Genomic DNA, 21,070 nt, shown 5'->3' with positions numbered 1-21,070 from the left:
CATGAGGGCTGGCCAGGAAAGTTAGTTTTATCCCGGAATGGGGCTTTAGGAAGTCACACCCTACCCTGTAACATCCACAAGGCAATGGGACTTGTGAGTGGTTCAATGAAGGAAATTAATCCATTATTTAGCCAAAGTGGTCTGGAAATACAACCATACAGTACATTCTTCAACAAGCCAATCACCTTAACATGTTTTGTTTGGCTGACTCAACCCCTGAGACTCTTCTAAAGACCTTACTTAAAGTGGTTGTAAACCCTTACATATACCAATTGAAGTGACTGGCCTCAGGTGATACACAGACATGAAACAATGCCTCCATATGTTGTACCTGTTTATTTGAAGCTATTTGAATGGATGAAAATATTTTTTCACAGACCCAGAAAGCAGGAGGTTGAGAGCTGCAATTACACACTGTACAAGAGCTCTGAGAGCTGATTGGAGGAAAGGGAGACACCCCCTTCACAAAGCCTACAGGAACAGAGCTGAGGCTGTCAGTCACAAGCTGTGTTCTGGAGATCCCTCTCCTATCACCTTTTTTCTCTTGATATCAGGAAAACTTGTCAGAAGTTACTCATGCTGACAGCAGAGGAACAATAGTATTTAGAAATACACAAGGAAATATGTGAACTGAGACTGATACTACTGTGTGAGAAATAAAGCAGTTGACTTTTTTTTCAGTTGGCACTTTTTCACCATAGCATGTATAACATTGATTGACCTTGTCAGGGCCTTTATGTGGTTTAATTGTGATTTTGTAATAAAGCTATATTTTTAATATACATTGTAGTCCCATACTTTGTGCCAGTAAAGTCCCATACTTTCCTCTTTTTTCTGGAGGGTGTTTGGGATATGTAATTAGGATGTGGCCCTACAGTGGTTTGCAAGTTGATGTGCCGTACTGTATTTATAATAATAAATATATATAAATATATATATATATATATATATATATATACATACATACAAACATTCGGCTTTATATACACTTTAAATAAAATTGACAAAAATCAATATACAGGCTAATTAAATTATGGCAAATGGTTGACAGAGCAAATATTGCACCACATTCCTATACACAAATACAAATACCAGAAGGTTTTGAGATTTTTATGGTGCAAAACAAAATTAAATAATTTAAAATTAACAATTTGTTAGTGCCATTAAAATTCCATTCAATTTAAAAACAATTACAACCACTTCACAATCACATGCAGCTTGACTGTTTATTGCAGGGGAAAAAAGAAGATGCCCAGAGGTGGCAAAACATGTTGGGGATTTGACGCGTACCACAATAAACAGTCAAGCTGCATGTGATTGTGAATTCGTTCTAATTTTTTAAAAATTGAATGGAATTTTAATGGCACTAGTAAACTGTTCATTTTAAATTATTTAGTTTTGTTTTGCACCTTAAAAATCCCAAAATCTTCTGATAATTTTAAAATAATTTTCTTTTAGATAATAACTTGGTAAATGAATGTGGCCATGAAACAAAAATGCTTCTACTTTTAAATATACTGAAATTAACTAAGATTATCAAAATTCTTGCCTATTTTTTATTTTACCTCAAACCTCCCCTACCTTCATTGTCTATTCTAAAGAAAGTTTAGGAGTACCCAAATGAACAATAACTTGAGTTGTGTCACTTTTTAAAAAACTGTATTTTATTTAATTCCTGAGAATGATTACTACATGTACATTCGGTGGAGGACCCTCGAAACAAGAGGTTCAGGGCCACTCTGTGGAAAACTATTGCACACAGCAGGTAAGTATATCATGTTTATTATTTTAAAAAATAACTTTACAACCACTTTAAATCTATCATTGTGGTGGTACAAGTGGAACTGGATTTCCATAGACCACACAATGTTTGTCTAGCCATACTGATGTTTCTTGGCCCACTACAAACCAGATGCTTTCCTAACAGCTCAAATTCACGACCACTGCACCTGTTGTGTGTGCAGAACCTGATGGGAACTCTGAGAGACTAGTTCCATAATTCAATATCCCCTCTTAACTCTAATAGGGGGTTTGGAATCCACCCACTGTCATCCACTGTTAATCACAGGCAAGGCGGACCTGATAGGGAACTGGTCTCAGAGTTCCCCAACTTCTGTTCAACTACAGTGGCCACACATGGATCAAAATTTGCCTGGTCTCTACTTAATGTGGACTGTTGCTGTTGAGTATATTTAATCTTATTTAAGCAAGCAGAATGGGAGAATAGGTGCACATCTGCTGCAGGAGCTACAAAAACTGTTTCATCCTTTGGGTTGGTTCCTCCATTAATATAATATATATTTTCTCTTTCTTTTGCTATCCTGATGCATAGTTTCTCACATTATCAGCAAAACAGGAAATCATTTGGGTGTATGAAAATCTTCAGACCAAAATACTATCTCAGTTATCTCCTATTTCTCTTTCTGATAAATGCATGCATATGTACAGTATATATATATATATACATATATATATATATATATATATATATATACATACATACAGTATCTCACAGAAGTGAGTACACCCCTCACATTTTTGTAAATATTTTATTATATCTTTTCATGTGACAACACTGAAGAAATGACACTGCTACAATGTAAAGTAGTGAGTGTACAGCATGTATAACAGTGTAAATTTGCTGTCTCCTCAAAATAACTCAACACACAGACATTAATGTCTAAACCTCTGGTAACAAAAGTGAGTACACACAGGGGCGTATTTACCACAAGGCAAACAAGGCATTTGCCTACGGTGGCATTTTTTAGGGGGGGCAGCACTGCTCCCCAGAAGAAGGGACATATGTGGCATAGGGACCAGGTGGGGATGCTTGATGGTGTATGCAGAGCCTGACTGTCATTCCTGGGGATGTCCAGAGCTGTGGAGCTGTGGGGTGTTAGTGGAAGGCTCTCTTTGGTGGGGGTGGGGATGGGGCAGGGGTGTTGGTCACTGTCAGGTGGGGGGTCTGGTGTTGGTCGGTATCAGGCTCTCTCTGGGGGGCGTCCAATTTCTGTGTAGCCTAAGGCAGCACAAAACCTAAATACACCACTGAGTACACACCTAAATGAAAATGTCAAAATTGGGCCCAAAGTCAATATTTTGTGTGGCCACCATTATTTTTCAGCACTCTTGGGCATGGAGTTCACCAAAGCTTCACAGGTTGCCACTGGAGAACTCTTCCACTCCTCCACAATGACATCACAGACATGGTGGATGTCAGAGACCCTGAGCTCCTCCACCTTCCATTTGAGGATGCCCCACAGATGCTCAATAAGGTTTAGGTCTAGAGACATGCTTGGCCAGTCCAACACCTTTACCCTCAGCTTCTTTAGCAAGGCTGTGGTCATCTTGGAGGTGTGTTTCGGGTCGTTATCATATTGGAATACTGCCCTGCGGCCCAGTCTCCGTAGGGAGGGGAGCATGCTCTGCTTCAGTATGTCACAGTACATGTTAGCATTCATGGTTCCCTCAATGAACTGTAGCTCCCCAGTGCCAGCAGCACTCATGCAGTCCCAGACCGTGACACTCCCACCACCATGTTTGACTGTAGGCAAGACAAACTTGTCTTTGTACTCCTCACCTGGTTGCCACCACACATGTTTGACACCATCTGAGCCAAATCAGTTTATTTTGGTCTCATCAGACCACAGGACATGGTTCCAGTAATACATGTCCTTAGTCTGCTTGTCTTCAGCAAACTGTTTGCTGGCTTTCTTGTGCATCATCTTTAGAAGAGGCTTCCTTCTGGGACAACAGCCATGCAGGCCAATTTGATGCAGTGTGCGACGTATGGTCTGAGCACTGACAGGCTGACCCCCCACCCCTTCAACCTCTGCAGCAATGCTGGCAGCACTCATATGTCTATTTCCCAAAGACAACCTCTGGATATGACGCTGAGCACGTGCACTCAACTCCTTTGGTCGACCATGATGAGGCCTGTTCTGAGTGGAACCTGTCCTGTTAAACCGCTGTATGGTCTTGGCCACCATGCTGCAGCTCAGTTTCAGGGCCTTGGCAATCTTCTTATAGCCTAGGCCATCTTTATGTAGAGCAACAATTCTTTTTTTCAGATCCTCGGAGAGTTCTTTGCCATGAGGTGCCATGTTGAAATTCCAGTGACCAGTATGAGAGAGTGAAAGCGATAACACCAGATTTAACACACCTGCTCCCCATTCACACCTGAGACCTTGTAACACTAACGAGTCACATGACACCTGGGAGGGAAAATGGATAATTGGGCCCAATTTGGACATTTTCACTTAGGGGGTGTGCTCACGTTTGTTGCCAGCAGTTTAGACATTCATTAATGGCTGTGTGTTGAGTTATTTTGAGGGGACAGCAAATTTACACTGTTATACAAGCTGTACACTCACTACTTTACATTGTAGCAAAGTGTCATTTCTACAGTGTTGTCACATGAAAAGATAGAATCAAATATTTACAAAACAGTGAGGGGTGTACTCACTTCTGTTGGATACTGTATATATATATATGTTTATACAGTGAAGGAAGGAAGTATTTGATCCCCTACTTATTTTGAATGTTTGCCCACTCACAAAGAAATTACCAGTCTAAAAATCGAATGGTAGGTGTATTGTAACACTGAAAGACAGAATAGCAACAAAATATTCAAAAGAAAGGAATGTCTAACAAATGATGCAATGATTTGCATGTTCATGAGGGAAATAAGTATTTGATCCCTTTCACAAAACATGACTTAGTACTTGGTGGCAAATCCCTTGTTGGCAATCACAGAGGTCAGACATTTCCTGTAGTTGGCCACCAGCTTTGCACACATCTCAGGAGGGATTTTTGCCCACTGCTCTTGGCAGATCCTCTCCAAGTCATTAAGATTTGGTGGCTGACGTTTGGCAACTTGAACTTTCAGCTCCCTCCACAGATTTTCAATCGGATTAAGGTCTGGAAACTGGTTAGACCACTCCAGGACCTTAATGTACTTCTTCTTGAGCCACTCCTTTGTTGCCTTGGCCATGTGTTTTGGGTCATTGTCATGCTGGAACACCCATCCATGACCCATTTTCAATGTCCTGGCTGAGGGAAGAAGATTCTCACCCAAGATTTGATTGTACATTGCCCCGTCCGTCGTCCCTTTGATGCTGTGCAGTTGTCCTGTCCCCTTAGCAGAAAAGCACCCCCAAAGCAGAATGTTTCTACCACCATGTTTGACAGTTGGGATGGTGTTCTTGGGGTCATAGGCAGCATTCCTCCTCCTCCAAACATGGTGAGTTGAGTTGATGCCAAAGAGCTCGATTTTGGTCTCATCTGACCACAACACTTTCAACCAGTCTTCCTCTGCATCATTCAGATGTTCAATGGCATACTTCAGATGGGCCTGGACATGTGCTTTCTTGAGCAGAGGGACCTTGCAGACACTGCAGGATTTCAATCCTTGTCGGCGTAGTGTGTTACCAATTGTTTTCTTGGTGACTGTGGTCCCAGCTGCCTGGAGATCAAGATCTGACAAGATCCTCACGTGTAGTTCTTGGATGATTCCTCACTGTTCTAATGATCATTGACACTCCACAAGGTGAGATCTTGCATGGTGCACCAGACTTAGGGAGACTGACAGTTGTTTTGTGTTTCTTCCATTTGCGAATGATTGCACCAACTGTTGTCACCTTTTCACCAAGCTGCTTGGCGATAGTTTGGTAGCCCAGTCCAGCCTTGTGTAGGTCTACAATCTTGTCCCTGACATCCTTGGTCAGCTCTTTGGTCTTTGCCATGGTGAAGAGTTTGGAATCTGATTGTTTGATTGCTCCTGTGGACAGGGTCTTTTATACAGGTAACAAAATTCAATTAGCAGCACTCCCTTTAGGAGACTGCTTCTAATCTCAGCTTGTTACACGTATGAAAGACACCTGGTAGCCAGAAATCCTGCTGAATGATAGGGGATCAAATACTTACAGTGGGGATCGAAAGTTTAGGCACCCCAGCTAAAAATTTGTATTAATGTGCATAAAGAAGCCAAGGAAAGATGGAAAAATCTCCAAAAGGCATCGAATTACACATTAGACATTCTTATAATATGTCAACAAAAGTTAGATTTTATTTCCATCAATTACACTTTCAAAATAACAGAAAACAAAAAAATGGCGTCTGCAAAAGTTTGGGCACCCTGCAGAGTTAATATCTTGTACTGCCCCCTTTGGCAAGTATCACAGCTTGTAAACGCTTTTTGTAGCCAGCCAAGAGTCTTTCAATTCTTGTTTGAGGTATCTTTGCCCATTCTTCCTTACAAAAGTCTTCCAGTGCTTTGAGATTTCTGGGCTGTCTGTCACACACTGCTCTTTTAAGGTCTATCCATAGATTTTCAATTATGTTGAGGTCAGGAGATTGTGAAGGCCATGGCAAAACCTTCAGTTTACGCCTCTTCATGTAATCCCCCGTGGATTTCGAGGTGTGTTAAGGATCATTATCCATTTGTAGAAGCCATCCTCTCTTTAACTTCAGCTTTTTCACAGATGGCATCAAGTTACCATCCAAAAGAGACAGAAGAGAAGCGATAGGTCTGTAGCCTGCACGTGGGGAATCCACATGCAGGTACCATTGGGATGGCACCGGCAGTCGGTCGGGAGAACCAGTGGAAGTCCTCAGCAGGGGGAATTGATAGTGACAGAAAAACAGGGGCATATACCTGTATATGGTAAATAGCATAAAAAACCACTGAAAATTGAACCCCAGTCTAAACATCTGACACAGAGTTCAACCACACCTGTACATGCACATACGCACTAGAGCTGCTGGGCCTGTAAGTTTGGTACAGAATAGGAAATATACTGCTCGGTGTACAGAATGAGACAGTGTAGAATATATCATGTACACCCGTTCAACTGCTTGGCAACACAAATTGATAATCAGCCAATCACATGCAGCAACTCAATGCAATTAGGCATGTAGACAAGGTAAAGACAACTTACTGAAGTTCAAACCGAACATCAGAATCGGGAAGAAAGTGGATTTAAGTGACTTTGAATGCGCATGGATGTTGGTGCCAGACAGGCTTGTCTGAGTATTATTTTAGTAAAACTGCTGATCTACTGGGATTTTCATGCACAACCATCTCTAGGATTACAGAGAATGGTCTGAAAAAGAGAAAATATCCAGTGAGCATCAGTTGTGTGGATGAAAATACCTTGTTGATCTCAGAGGCCAGAGGAGAATGGGCACACTGGTTGCTGTGTCATTCAGGTGGTAGCTGTGACAGACCCAAAGGGGACAGGGTTCTTTGAAGGTGACTGCAGGCTAGCCTCTTGCCTACTGACGTACTTTGGATTAAGTCCATGTCTCCCCAAAACACAGACTCTGAGAATTGGATGACCAGGATACAGATTTGGGGTCTCTGTGCCCAAACCAGCATTGAGTGCTTCAACCCCCCCCCCCCCCCATCCTTCCTAGTCTCAGAGACTCTAAGAAGATATTAATATAATCAGCTCAAAACAAACCTGATGCTGAGGACTCTTGATCTAATCTGTTTATTAAGGTGTTATGTATATACTATATTTTCCCATTGTGTGCCTTCTAGGTGTGCATTCCTATTGTTACTTGCATTAATTGAGTCACCTATTGTTTGTCTGTTGGCAAGTCCTTCTAGAGGTGACTACATGATAAGATTAGACTGATGTCCACTTCACCTTATTATCTAATCAGTGTGGGATGTTTATCTCAATACATAATATTTGTTTTATTGTGAGGAATGCCCCTATTTCTGGAGTGCATAAAAACCTGTGTTTTCTGTTCAATAAAGAGTTCCAGTTTGGCATCTAAGCTAGTCTCATCTAGGCATGGGTGCAATGGCTGGCTATAATAGCTTGGAGCTGTGTCCCAGTGGTGAGGAAGCGGTTCTCTGATGGAATCACCCAATCGGGGTCACAGGCATTCCATCACAGTAGGGTCATAATTTGGCATAAACAACATGAAAGCATGGATCCATTCTGCCTTGTATCAACGGTTCAGGCTGGTGGTGGCGGCGTAATGGTGTGGGGGATATTATCTTGGCAAGATGTACCTAATAAAGTGTCTTGTGAGTGTAGAATGAGGTGGTATGGAATAGGGAACATACACCATGGCATCTGGAATGAGACAATATGGTAAAGGGAAAGCTCAAGCATGGTATATGGAAAGTGTCAGTGTGAAATAGGGAACATACAGCATGATATATGGAATTAGGGGGTGCAGGACTGGGAACGTACAGCATGGCAAATGCAATGAGTGGGCAAGGAATAAAAAAAATGTACAGAGTGGTATACAAACTAGATGGTGCAGAACAGAAACACACAAGCATGGCATACAATATGATGTGGTGAGGTGGAATTCAGAACGTACAGCATGGTATAGGGAATGAGGCAGCATGGAATAGGAAATGCACAAGCATGTTATACAAAATGAGGCAGTGTGGAATAAGGAAAAAACAACATTATTGGTGTTGACTAGGGATTGTACATCATAGCATATGGAGTCTACCAAAAGATATATATGCACCCAAAAAAGATGTTCCCCCCCCCCATGCAGGCTTGTATCAACGTGGACCCATAATTGATTGCAGTGACAGCTTAGCTGATCGGTCCCCCAGTCCCAGGGATGAGGAGAGGCATTTGCCTTTATAGTTAAGCTGTGCCCCATTTAGACCTGCCATTAGCATGGACCCACAGTAATTGCAATGACAGCACAGCTGATAGCTCCTGACACATATAAACAAGCAGCAAGGGTAGAGAAATGCTTACACTACTTACTTCCTTTACTTACATAGTTACATAGTTGGTAAGGTTGAATAAAGACACAAGTCCATCCAGTTCAACTTGTGTGGGTGGGTGTGTGCTATTGTCAAAAACTCATATCCCATATTCCTGTATATTGTGTTCACCAAGATGCCCATTGCAAGAGTTTTTTTTTACCTATCGATTCTTCCCGCTGACATCACCAATTGTGGAAATGAGGTCCCCCAGGCCCCTTATTAACTTTGTTGCCCTTCTCTGGACTCTCTCCAGTTCTGGCACATCCTGAGGACTGGTGACAAGAACTGGACGGTATACTACAGATGTGGCCAAACCAGAGTTTAGTCAAGTGGCAGGATTATTGTTTTATCTCTTGAGTAAATACCCTTTTTTATGCATGCTAATATTCAACCAGCTTTGCTTGCTGCAGCTTGACATTGCATTCCACTGCTGAGTCTGTCGCCCACTAGGACCCCCAGATCTTTTTCAATCCTGGATTCTCCCAGAGGTTCTTCCCCTAGTAAGTAACTTGCGTTAGTATTTTTAACCAAGTGCATTATTTTAGTGAGTTCTGCATTAGATGATGTCACCAGTTAGATTCTGGCAAAGGAAGTGAGTAATGTAACCTACTGCCTCAGCTCTTGGTTTATATGTGACAGCAGCAATTGGCTGGGCTGTCTGTCATTGCAGGCCAGTGATGACATAAGGTCTAAATGGGGCACAGCTTAATAAGAGGGGCAAATACTAGCACTGTCCCTCAGTGGCGCATCGCTTCCTTCAAGTGGCTCCCAGGGTATGAGCTCTGCCTGCCATAACCTAGATATGCTACTGCAGACAGCCACAGCTGGTCAAGGGAAGGTCCAGGATGGAGTGAATGTGCCACCAGAGCCACAGTCTAGCGGTGGTGCACAAGACACACCCTGGTACACTTTATTGGTTTTAATGGATAAGAGGCTAGAGAGATAGAGTTTCAGTCTATGCTAGGAGCAAACTGAGAGTGGATGCCTGCCGAAAGCAGTCCAGTAAACAGCCAGGAGGCTAAAAATTTGTGTTGCTTTTTGAGTCTTGATAATCACTGCAAATGATGTGACGTTATCATGTATCGGTGTGAGGGCTGACACCACAGCCGGTTTGTTCTGAGTATATGAAGCTGTTCATTCCTGATTGTTTGTAAGTGCAATATTTTTAAATTTAAATAAACAAATGTTAATACTTACTGCACTATGAAGCTTCTCCCTATTTGCACTTTACATATGCCTGCCTAAGGAGTGATATTCGGATCACTTTACTCCACTGATGAGATCGCGCTACTGAAGAGGATGCTAGTGAGAGTGCCATCCTCTGATCCTGTATTTGAGCGCTGTTTGATCTCCATCATTTGAGATCGTATTCATCTAGTAAGAGGCTAATTTTCTTTCCGGGGAGCACTTTTGGAGCACTGGAGCACTTTTTTGGAGTGGAAGCTTACTAGCATTTAGTACTGTTTTTCCACGAGGGTTTCATATGGATCACATGAACTTTCTGAGCTGAATATACAAGCTGCAAATGTCATAATTTATATATGTTGTGTCTTTTATTTCATACGTTTTGTTAATTCATATTATCACTTATAGTTGTGTGTGCATATTTGCATATGTGTCACATAACTTTAAAGGGACAGCGCACCTTTTTGATTATTTAGTAAATCGATTCAGTATTTTTCAGTTTCAGCAGTTCTCTATTGTTCATCTTAATTTTTGGCAGGCTGAGCACAGGTTTTTACCATTTTGGTCCCTTATTTAGTGTTTGCGTTGGCAAGAATTTATTTTCATTTATTAAAGGTGTACTTTTTATGTTAATTTATTTTCTGCAGAGAAATAATAGCAGACAAGAATCCCTTAAGTTCAAGTTCCCCAACCCCCCAACCCCTCCCCACAACCTTATAAAACGAGAATAAGAAAAAGACTATATTGATGTTACCTACAGTATAGGTTTGTATTTTTATTTGTTTAATTACCAATTTGTAATGATTTTTTTAATGTCGATTTGGCATATCTCATTATGTGTTTTGATTTCCAATCTGGATATGATAGAGAGGCTTGAATGGCACTACCTTCTATTTGCATAGCTTCCTCCATTCCCGGATGTGATTCTCCTTCCGGTTCCTGTATATTACAGAAGCTGGTCTACTTCAAATCAATGCTTGGTTTTGGTTTAGTTAAACGCAATGATGGAAGGCAGTCTCCTAGCTCCGGAAGACATCCGTGTATGATGAAATGCATCAGACGGAGCCTCCCTTCTGACATCATCATATTGTCTGCCATCTTGGAACACCCATGTGTAAGGATCAATGCTTTTCTATGTTCAGCATTTTGTAAGTGCAATTCTGTCTGAATAAATAAAGTAGTTGGTTTTACTGCACTATGAGAGGTACCTCTTTATTTTGCATGAGCCAATCTTGATTCCTAATATCGGAATGGCTTGATGGTATCTGAGTGTAGAATTAGGTCCCAGATAAAGCCTGTGAGTCTGGATGGAATTATACCTATACTGAGCATATTCGGACCCCCTATAATTAAGGGGACTGACGTTCTGGTAAGCCTCTGATTTGATAATATGGTGGTAGCTATTCACATTGGTGGTTTTTGATGGAATGAAGAGTGCTCACTACTTATTGCAAGATCCAGGGGATTGATTTTCATCTATAAGGACAGTCGGTGTTTCACTTTACTTATGTGGATTCTGGGCATTTTATGTTTTATTCATGGACTGTCTGTGATAAATTTCACTTGTGGATTTTGAGCACTTCACTGTGTACATATTAGTTACTATTATTTTTATTTGTATAATATTTTTTGCTCATACTTAGCACAACATTTATTTATTTTTTTATAACAATATTTCTATCAAGTTAAAATGTACATTGGCCAAGTACATCAGGTACATCATGTCATCACGTCAAGGTAATTCGAAGCTGACTACACAACATGAATCCTTGGACTCTTGGATCCACTGATGGTTTTGCAATGGTGATGCTACTGTGCATTATTATTATGTGCTATGTAAAAATAAAGATGAAACAGGATCCTACCCAGTATTAAAGCTGAACTCAAATGTATTTGAGCACCACAAACTGAAAAGCTATTTAATTTATTTTTAATATTGAAGGCATTCACTGATTCATCCATGTCTCCATGCTTTGTTTTGTTGAGAAATCACTCTGAAAACTGCTCTGATACCTCCCCCTCCCAGCACTGATCCTAACCCTCTTCGCAAACCCTGATCCCCTTGTGGCTGCCCTGCAGCTGTTGGCTTCCTTCCTCTGCCTCTTGCCAGATTTCGGTGCTACAGGCCAGCCACAGAGGGATTCACTTGTTAAAATAGATTCCCCCACCGCTACTCTGACCCACCCTTTAGTGCCTTCCATTACCCCTTATGTCCAGGCGCCCTGCAGCTGCTAGCCGGCTCTCTCTCCTCCTCCTCCCACCGGCTGCAGCCGCTGACAGATCGCTATCAGCATGGGAAGTGGGGAGGTGGGCTGGTAAACATGTGTTTACCAGCCCCCTTCCTTTCTTGAGAGACGGTGTTGGAGGCTGATAAACATGTGCTTACCAGACCCCTTCCTCTCCTGAAAGAATACAGACAATGATTAGCACAGATCACTTCTGTATTAGTTAATCACTGACACATAGTATACTGTGTTTCATTTTATGAATGAAAAGGAGTCTATACAGGCTCATATCTATTCATCTACAGTGCAGCTCAGGCTGCAGAGAAAGGAACTATCTTCAGTATCCTTTCTTTGTATCAAAAGGTCTGTTTAGATCCCTGATGTCTCTCCAAAGCCCCTCCCCCTCCAAAAAACAAAAAAAAAAAAGTTGTAAAAAAATATATATAAAAATAAAAAACATAGTAAGGGTAGATTCAGACATGCGTCTAAATCTCCCTTGCCTCTGAAGCCTGATGAATATTCAGATTGCGCTCCAGTGTCTACTGGCAGGTGGTGAGGAAGCAATGCCTCCTCACCGCCTGTTTTAACCCCATTTTACCAACAAATGCGCCGCGGTGCAAGAGGTTGAGGGGCGTTTGCGGTGCTTACCCATTGATAATTAATGTGTAGAACATGACATCATTACATATTGGGTCAACTTTGCCATGGGCACGAAGCATCATGGAATCAACACCCTGTCCACTGCCTAAGTGAAAAATGAACAACTCAGATTTTTAGAGAAATGTTTGTGTACATTCGATTTTCAGCATATCCCAAAAAGGCGCAATTTAAATTGACAAATATTTATTTATTAATTCAATATAGGTTAAGCTTTTACATTTATCAGGAATTTTGTAAAATGTGCTGTGTTTGTATCTGCTAATAATGATTTTAGTGTACTTTTAGCAAAAATATAATTTTATATATTTTTAGCAAAAATATCATGGGGCCTCAAAGATCAGTAGCACCTTCTTTATATTCTACCGGTCACGTGCTTTCAGAAAATATATGGTTTCTGGAGGTTTTTTACAAATTCTAAAAGCTGTAAGTGAAAAATTAAAACTTCCAGATTTTTAGAGAGATTTGGTTATTTATATTTTTGCAGAAGTTTGATACTCACCACTTTTCAAAAAGGCACAATCTAAAATTGACAAATATTTATTATTTATTACCTCAATACAGGTTAAGCTTTTATATTTAGTAGTATTTAGCAGGCATTGTGTATGTTTTGCTGTTTTTGTATCTGCTAATAAATATTTAGTGTATATTTAGCAAAAATATTGTTTTGATAAACATTTGTGGAAATATAGCAGGGTCTTAAATATTAGTATTACCTTCTTTTCATTCTACTGGTCATGTGCTTTCAGAAAATATATGGTTCAGGGGGTCTTTTACAAACTCTGAAAACTGTGAGGCTGCTGCTGATGCAGCCGAGATTTGAACTGTCTATGGCCAGCTCTAACTGCGTTTTATGTCTTTAGGAGATTGCAGAAGAGACTGTTTCTCTTACCTTGTTCCAGCTGGCTCCAATGCTTTCCTCCACCAGAGTGCACAGAGCAGCGCTGCAGTCTATAGCCTACAGTGCTGATCGAGTGTAAATTTTCCAACAGGGTGGTTGAAAAGAAGTTGATCGGTAGATTGACTTCTTTTCAACCACAGTGGCCATAAATGGATCAAATTCATCCTGTTCCTGCTGAACCAGCCAAATGTTTATCCATTTATGGCTAGCTTAAATGAGCAATTAACCCTTGGAGTGCAGGAGAGCCCCACTGCAAAGGTGGATTTTTAAATTCCAACATTGGGTTTTATGTTGGAATGCTAGCACGTTCAAAATGCTAATAGTATGTTTGGCCCACTTGAATATCAAGTGGATTTTTTCCAGCTTAACTGAATTTGTATAGAGTATGATAAAATTTATTTTTTTCTAAGCAGAAAATACTGTTATACAGTGAAATTAAAAATGTATACAGTAAAATAGTAAAGATGGTATTCTTTAAGCCACTGACTACGCCTTTTGTTTGTTTTTTTCTCCTAGGGTAGCAAAGAACGGTATCACTGGCAGAGCCAAAATGTCAAGCAAAGTGGAGTTGATGATATGGTCTTGCTTTCCAAGATCACAGAGGATGCTATTGTGGATAACCTCAAGAAAAGATACATGGATGACTATATTTTTGTATCCTTTACTAAAATAAGCTACTATTTGATACTATTTGCAACACTGAAGTACCCAGAGTAAGTTAAGTATTTGGTGTCTGGGAATCCTTTGTATTCTTTTCTCCTAATACACCAATCTGTAGTTAACTTTATAATATTGAAAGTTATCCAAATAATCTCATAAAACATGTTTATTTTAATAGTTTAGATTATCCTTATTATGTTTCTGTGTTTAAAATATACAGGTTTTATTCATATATATATATATATATATATATATATATATATATATATATAATGATGCATCAATCCCTGTGGTCTATAAAATATTATACATAGCTTTCCTGTACATTTAAGGATATATTCCTCCTGTGCTCAACAGATATATAAACTATATAAATTATATAAATACAAGCAGCTGTCACCTTTACCTATACCACAGGTGCAAATTGTTAAATAAATAATGATGGTGAAGCGCTATAAAAATGTTCTGTGCTTGTGCAACACCGGAAGTGCGTCACCGCATGATCCTGAGGAAGTCACGTGATAGAATCGTGACGTAACGTGTAGAGCGCAGTGACGCACTTCTGGTCTTGCTACACTCATTTCCCTTCAATACACCCATAGCATATGGTAAACTGCTGATGTGTATCTACTTTACTGTGAGTGTTTATTTGGCAATTCTTTTTGGCATATACTTAATAAATAGAGTTGCACTATGGAGGTCTCTTCTGTTTACTTTTCTATGGTCCTGGTATAATGCATACACCAATGAGTTGTACTGCGGTGACCACCATTTGAAAGGAGAGCCATTGGAGGTTAAGTGGAGCCCTTGGAGCCAGGTTCATGTGATTCCTCATGGTGTGGAGTAGTTTGCTGTGGAAAGCGTTAAGGCCCTTAGGGGTCGTGGTAAGGAGGTGAGGAGGCGATTTATGGATATTGATCCACCTGAGTATTGCACAAGCACAGAAAGTTTTTGGAGTGAAAACTGAAGCACAATCTGCAATTCCTGCATGGAGTTTTTGCACATATATTATTTTGCACGTTTTTTTGGACATTATTATTGCAAAATATTTATTTATATATTATAGATTTATAAAATCAGCACTAGTCACTTTTAGTTAGTTTAGTTGATTGTTATTCACTTTATCACCAATTGTCCCTGTTTGGGATTGAGGGAGGTATTGGTACACTTTATATTAGGTCCTACAATTGGGACCAGTTTTTTTGCACAGTATCACTGGATGCATATCATCTTTATTTACCAGTTTTTGGGCAGTTACAGCACTTGTCACTTGTAGTGATTTATTACATCACTTTATATCCTAATTGGGATTACAGTATATCTGTGTATATTTGCACTTTATAAGGGTTCTTTATTTGGACCAGTTTGTTTGCACAATATCACCTGTACTGTCATGCATTTAGCACTTTGTAGCATTTAATTATATTGTATTTATTTATAGCACTTCACCATCATTATATATTTCCTGTACATTTAGTATGGTCTCAGAAATATAATGAACCAGCTTCTTGGGGACTGGAAGAGGGTCATAGGCAGGCATAATTCACAGTAATATGTATAGGTTTCCAGTTATATGTACATTCAATAATATTGTTCTTGATTTGACCACTCCTGGAGTGAAAACCTGTTGTATTCTTGCCTATATAATCTTAGAAGTGGCATCAATGTAACCATGTGTTATATCAAGTATATGTAGAAATGTTGTCTCAAAACCAGAGAATTAATTACATATGGCTTTTTATCTGCTTTACATATGTATGACTGATTTTGTGTGATAACGTTTTGTCTTTCATGACCTGGCTGTGGACAATTTCATTTAACTTGGTGTGAATTTGCTTTGTTGGATTGCTTTTAAGTATAGGACAGGGAGCATCTATGACATACTGGGCAAACATATATGGGTCAATGGCTTTGGTAATCAGGCACAACTGACTACTTTGTCACAAGATTGCTTGTTAAGTGGAAAACCAAATTGTTGCAATTCACCTTGAAAAAAAATTCCATCATACGAACAAAGTTATAGTAGCCAGTAATGCTGCTGGTTTTGACAGCTCAATGGAGCACCTGGACTATATATACAATACTATACTTACTATATATATACGCATGTGTATGTATATATATATATATATATATATATATATATATATGTATATATATTCTATACTCATTCTAGCTGCTTTAAAGCCTAAGTTTAGGCAAAATAGAAAAAATAAATCCGCACAAGGGACATCACTTACTATTAATCTGATGTGTCCCTTTTGCTGCTAGCTCCTGCTTTCCTTGAAATGTCCATCCTGTCTACTACATCATCATCTGATTTAGATACACACTAAATGTCATAATGATAATTAGTAGTATTAGTGACTAATATTCTTTGCCCACCCTCACCTTTATCGTGACCACCAACACAAAAAGCTCCACTGCTTCCTAGATTGCCACCATGACAGAATGTTGGTGCTTTAACACTTTATATTCCTCTGCTAAAGACATCTTCTCTTTACAATCTAAATTTTGGGGGATTTTATATCTCCTTGTCCTCTGCAACAAATATTTTGCAAAACTCTGAGAAAAGTGTTGCAATGGTACCACCATTGCTACACCATTACACAGAATCAGTATATTAGGAGACTGAAATTAAAGGAAAGGAGGAATATTTGTAAACTTGCTTGAAGTTCTCAGATTCATGATGTTGCTACTACTGTAAAGAAAAAAAGCACCTTCGAGTTAACAAAACAGATGCTTGACTGGGATGAATGAGCCCATTGTTGATTTTAGTAGCGTAATTAGCCATCAAATGCAATATATCTTTAACCTGGTATTAAGTTTGACAAAAAGAGGTGCGCTCAGAAAATAGTATTTATTTTGTTGTGTATTACCAGAATTTCACAAAATGGTTTGTTTTTCACTTTTAGCAAACATTCTGGTGTATATTACTATCTGTTTGTATTCTAAATTGTGGACATTAAATACTCGAGTTTGATTAATCAAAGGTGGGTTTTTTTACCCAAAAAAGGCAATGAACAACGTTGTACAGTAAAAATACAGTATTAGTTATTACTGGGGTGGTTTTATACTCCTTTCTCTTTGAGTCTTATTGGTGGAAATGAATTGCTACAAGACTTTGCAGTGCACAGGTATTATTATTGCCATATAAGGATAATACATAAAAATTCACCAGCCTTATCCTGACCTAACAAAACAGTAGATAATGTAGAATAATTGTTCCTACTTTACTGGTATTTTACAAGCTGAGCTTGCTTTTCTATTTCTGCAAACCGTTTGGCATGTGCTATCTTCCCTTTGCATTTTTGTGCAATTATGAGAAAAATCATTACATGCATATACCGTATGCATCAGCTTAAAGTGGTTGTAAAGGCTCAAGGTTTTTTACCTTCATGTATTCTATGCATTAAGGTAAAAGATCTTCTGTGTGCAGCGCCCTCCCCCCAATCCTTACCATGGCCCCTCCCATCCAGTGACAGTCTCGACAGCCTCTGCTATCTGGGGACTCTTCCTCCTCATTGGCTGAGACAGCAGTGGGAACCCATTGGCTTGCAGCCAGTGAACCAATGAGGAGTGAGCAGGGGAGGCAGGGCTGATCCCACTGCAGTGGGGGGAAGGGCCACTCCCACTGCTGTCAATCACAACCAGTGAGCCAATGAGGAGAGAGCAGGCTGGCAGGGCCGAGCCGCGGCTCTATGTGTGGCCCCAGGGAGAGCAGCTTTCCCTGGGGGCGTTGCTTGAAGGGAAGAAGCCATGAGTGCTGGCGGGGACCCGAAAATAAGAGGATCAGGGCTGCACAGAGCAGGTAATTACAGGAATGTTTGTTATTAAAAAAAAAGATGCAGCTTTAGAGTCACTTTAAATCTTGGTGAGCGCCATAGAGATTTGCATAAAAATCCTTGTTGCTAGATGGTTACAAGAGCCTTGGGCTCAAGCACAAAATTGCTAAACCATTACATGCTAGAGCGCTGGCGAAGCTCCAGGAGTCACAGGCATCATGCGACCTCCCTATCATCGCTGTCACATTAGATTTTCTAGGGGTGGGGGCAATTATGGGATCTAAGCCCCTGTACACCTCAACCTGCAGCAGCTGAAAGACAGCTTCTCCTTCTCTCCCTTCCGCAGCTGCTACACAGTGAACTATACAGGTTCTTGTAATTGCCCCCCCACCCACCTCACCAATCAGCCTTTTCTCTTCGCTCTGCTGCCCAGCTCAAACCACCCTGTCCCCACCCCCACCCTGTGTGCCTCCCCACACATCCCTGCAGGCTTCCCTCCTCTCCCGCCTTGGTGTGCTGTGGAAACGGCAGGTGGTAGTGGGGGCGGCCTCAGGTCAACTTTTGTATTGCGGTCCACAAGCCTCTGTGGCAGAGGCTACAAGCACAAAAACACTAGAGGTTTTGACAGTCAGACAGGGAAGTCCTTCTGGACTCCATAAGTGGAAGCATCTAAAATTAATCTCAGTGTCAGTATTTGAAGGACAATAGAAACTTTCAGGACCAAAAAAAACTCAAACATGACTGACAACAACAGCAAATTATAGCCAGCAGTAAATTAAGGGATCAGCAACATGATTTTAATGAACCACATGATTGAGATTAACCACTTCCCATCCGGCCCATGTATATAAACGGCCAGATGGTGGCAGTTCAGGGGTGGGTGCCATTCATAAATGGCACCCGCCATTTTGGATTGTGCGCACTCCCTGGGAGCGTGCTGCACTGCGATCCAGTGCCCCCTGTGTCCTCTGGGCACAGCGGAACACCAATCGCTGTACAGGACCTCTGTGTGAGGTCCCGATCATGTGATCACTGATTGGCCAATCAGTGATCACATGAATAGTAATAAGCAAGATGTCACTTCTGACATCATTGCTTACTACTTGTGAAATCTGTGAATGATCACAGAGATCACATGGTACAAGGCTATTCACAACAGCCTTGTACCATGTGACAAGCTGTGACCAATCACAGCTCTCACAGTATTTCTCAATCACTGCAAAAATGCAGCCAGACAGAAGGAGAAATTATTGCTTTTACAGCTTTTATGGGTGTAAAAGAAATCAGTGTATAAAAAAAAAAAAATCTTCATCACCCCCCACAAGTAGTACAGTGTCACTATGGTGACACTGTACTGCTAGGGTGACAGTATGTATAAAAAAAAAAAATACATAATAATATAAAATAAAATAAAAATGTAAAAAAAAATTTTTTTAATTATAATTTTTGGTTATAAACTAATTTGGGTTATTTTTTTTACTAAAAAGATAACTGAATAAATTTTGGCCAAGATTTATGATGAAAGATTATTTATTTGCAAAATTTTATAAGTAAAACTTTTTTTCAAAATTTTTGGACTTTTTCGTTTATGTAGCAAAAAAAATAAAAATCTCAGTGGTGAATAAATACCACCAAAATAAAGTTTTATCTGTCTCAAAAAAATGCAAAAAAAATTTATATGGGTACAGTGTTGCGTGACCGCGTAATTGTCATTCAAAGTGCGACAGGGCTGAAAGCTGAAAATTGGCCTGGACAGGAAGGGGTGAAAGTGTCCGGACATGAAGTGGTTAAACCTCTTCTTGTCCAACTGCACTGTGTGTCTTCTTTGGGGACCTAAATGATGCGGTATAATATTCAGCATATTCTTTGGTGGATTGCACAGCTATATTCTGTTAATATTATTATTTTATTTTATTATAGGCAAAGTAGTTATGATATACAAAATGGCAGCCACAGTCCATTATTACATAATAGGTAGGTTGGCCCGAAGGTTTTTGTTTGTTTTTGATGTGCGTTGCCCTTCCATGTTCTCCTTACTGCAAAGGCTAATTATAGTTTGGGGTTGTTGCCATTGTTTTTATAGTTGGTGAATTGGTGCGAGGATGCACTGGATACTTCAGTTGCCACTGTACCCTTGCTGGGTGTCCCTTCCATCCCTGTACCTTTAAGGAGGGCTCCCTCCAGGCAAGCCTGCCCTTAATCTATCCACTGCTATATGTGCACCAACATGGGAGACTCCTAAAATTATAGAGTTAGGACTGTAGTACATTGGGGTGCCTTGACGTGGCCACTGCAGCTGACACATATGTTTACAAATGTGTGCAACTAGACTCCTTGTTTTTAATGAGAACTGTTAGACAGGGCAAATTCGGTATTGTTGCAGGCTAGCTGGTAGCTAAGCTGGGAATTTTTGTTTGTTTTTGATGTCCAAAAGGTTTGTCTGCCCAAAGGCCTATCCTGTTTCTCAGTGTCCCTGTCTTAAACTGGATACACGTAAGTAGAATTTCATTTGAACATTTGTCCTGAAATAGTTCATCAGTACATTCTTTCTTACCATTATTCAGTCAATTAATTTTGTTTGAAAGCCTTTAAAATCCATCCAGACCTGCTATTTGAATGGAACCCCAGAAGTATTAAACATGTTTCAAAATATTATGTACAGTCTTTCCTGAACAAAAAGTCCATTCAAAGTTAGACTTTCATTCTTTTGAGGAAAATTTTCCGTCAAATGTTCTCATCACTATGGTCAAAAATGAACATCAATTAGATCCCACTATTACAGAATCAAATGAACATTCAGAAATCAATAATTTTCAAGTCAAATTTTAGCCACTTTGGCACTACTGTATCCAATGTTACAAAACAGGATAGTGATTATCATAAGATGATGGTAACAAAAAAGAAA

General features: G+C 40.0%; 1 protein-coding gene across 1 annotated transcript in view; it reads left to right on the top strand.

Annotated features, from left to right (window-relative positions):
* Positions 1-21,070, top strand: part of MYO1F (myosin IF) — a 129,724-nt gene that overhangs the window by 16,434 nt on the left and 92,220 nt on the right. The window contains exon 2 of the mRNA XM_089670007.1: positions 14,237-14,374. Within this exon, the coding sequence (XP_089526133.1) occupies positions 14,237-14,374 (138 nt within the window). The remainder of the gene's footprint in view (positions 1-14,236; positions 14,375-21,070) is intronic.

Source organism: Staurois parvus, unplaced genomic scaffold, assembly GCF_062004578.1.
Source record: "Staurois parvus isolate SC_StPar_1 unplaced genomic scaffold, SC_StPar_1.0 ptg000086l, whole genome shotgun sequence".
Lineage (NCBI taxonomy): Eukaryota > Metazoa > Chordata > Amphibia > Anura > Ranidae > Staurois > Staurois parvus.
The sequence above is the reverse complement of the archived record's forward strand: the minus strand, read 5'-3'. Positions and strand labels throughout refer to the sequence as shown.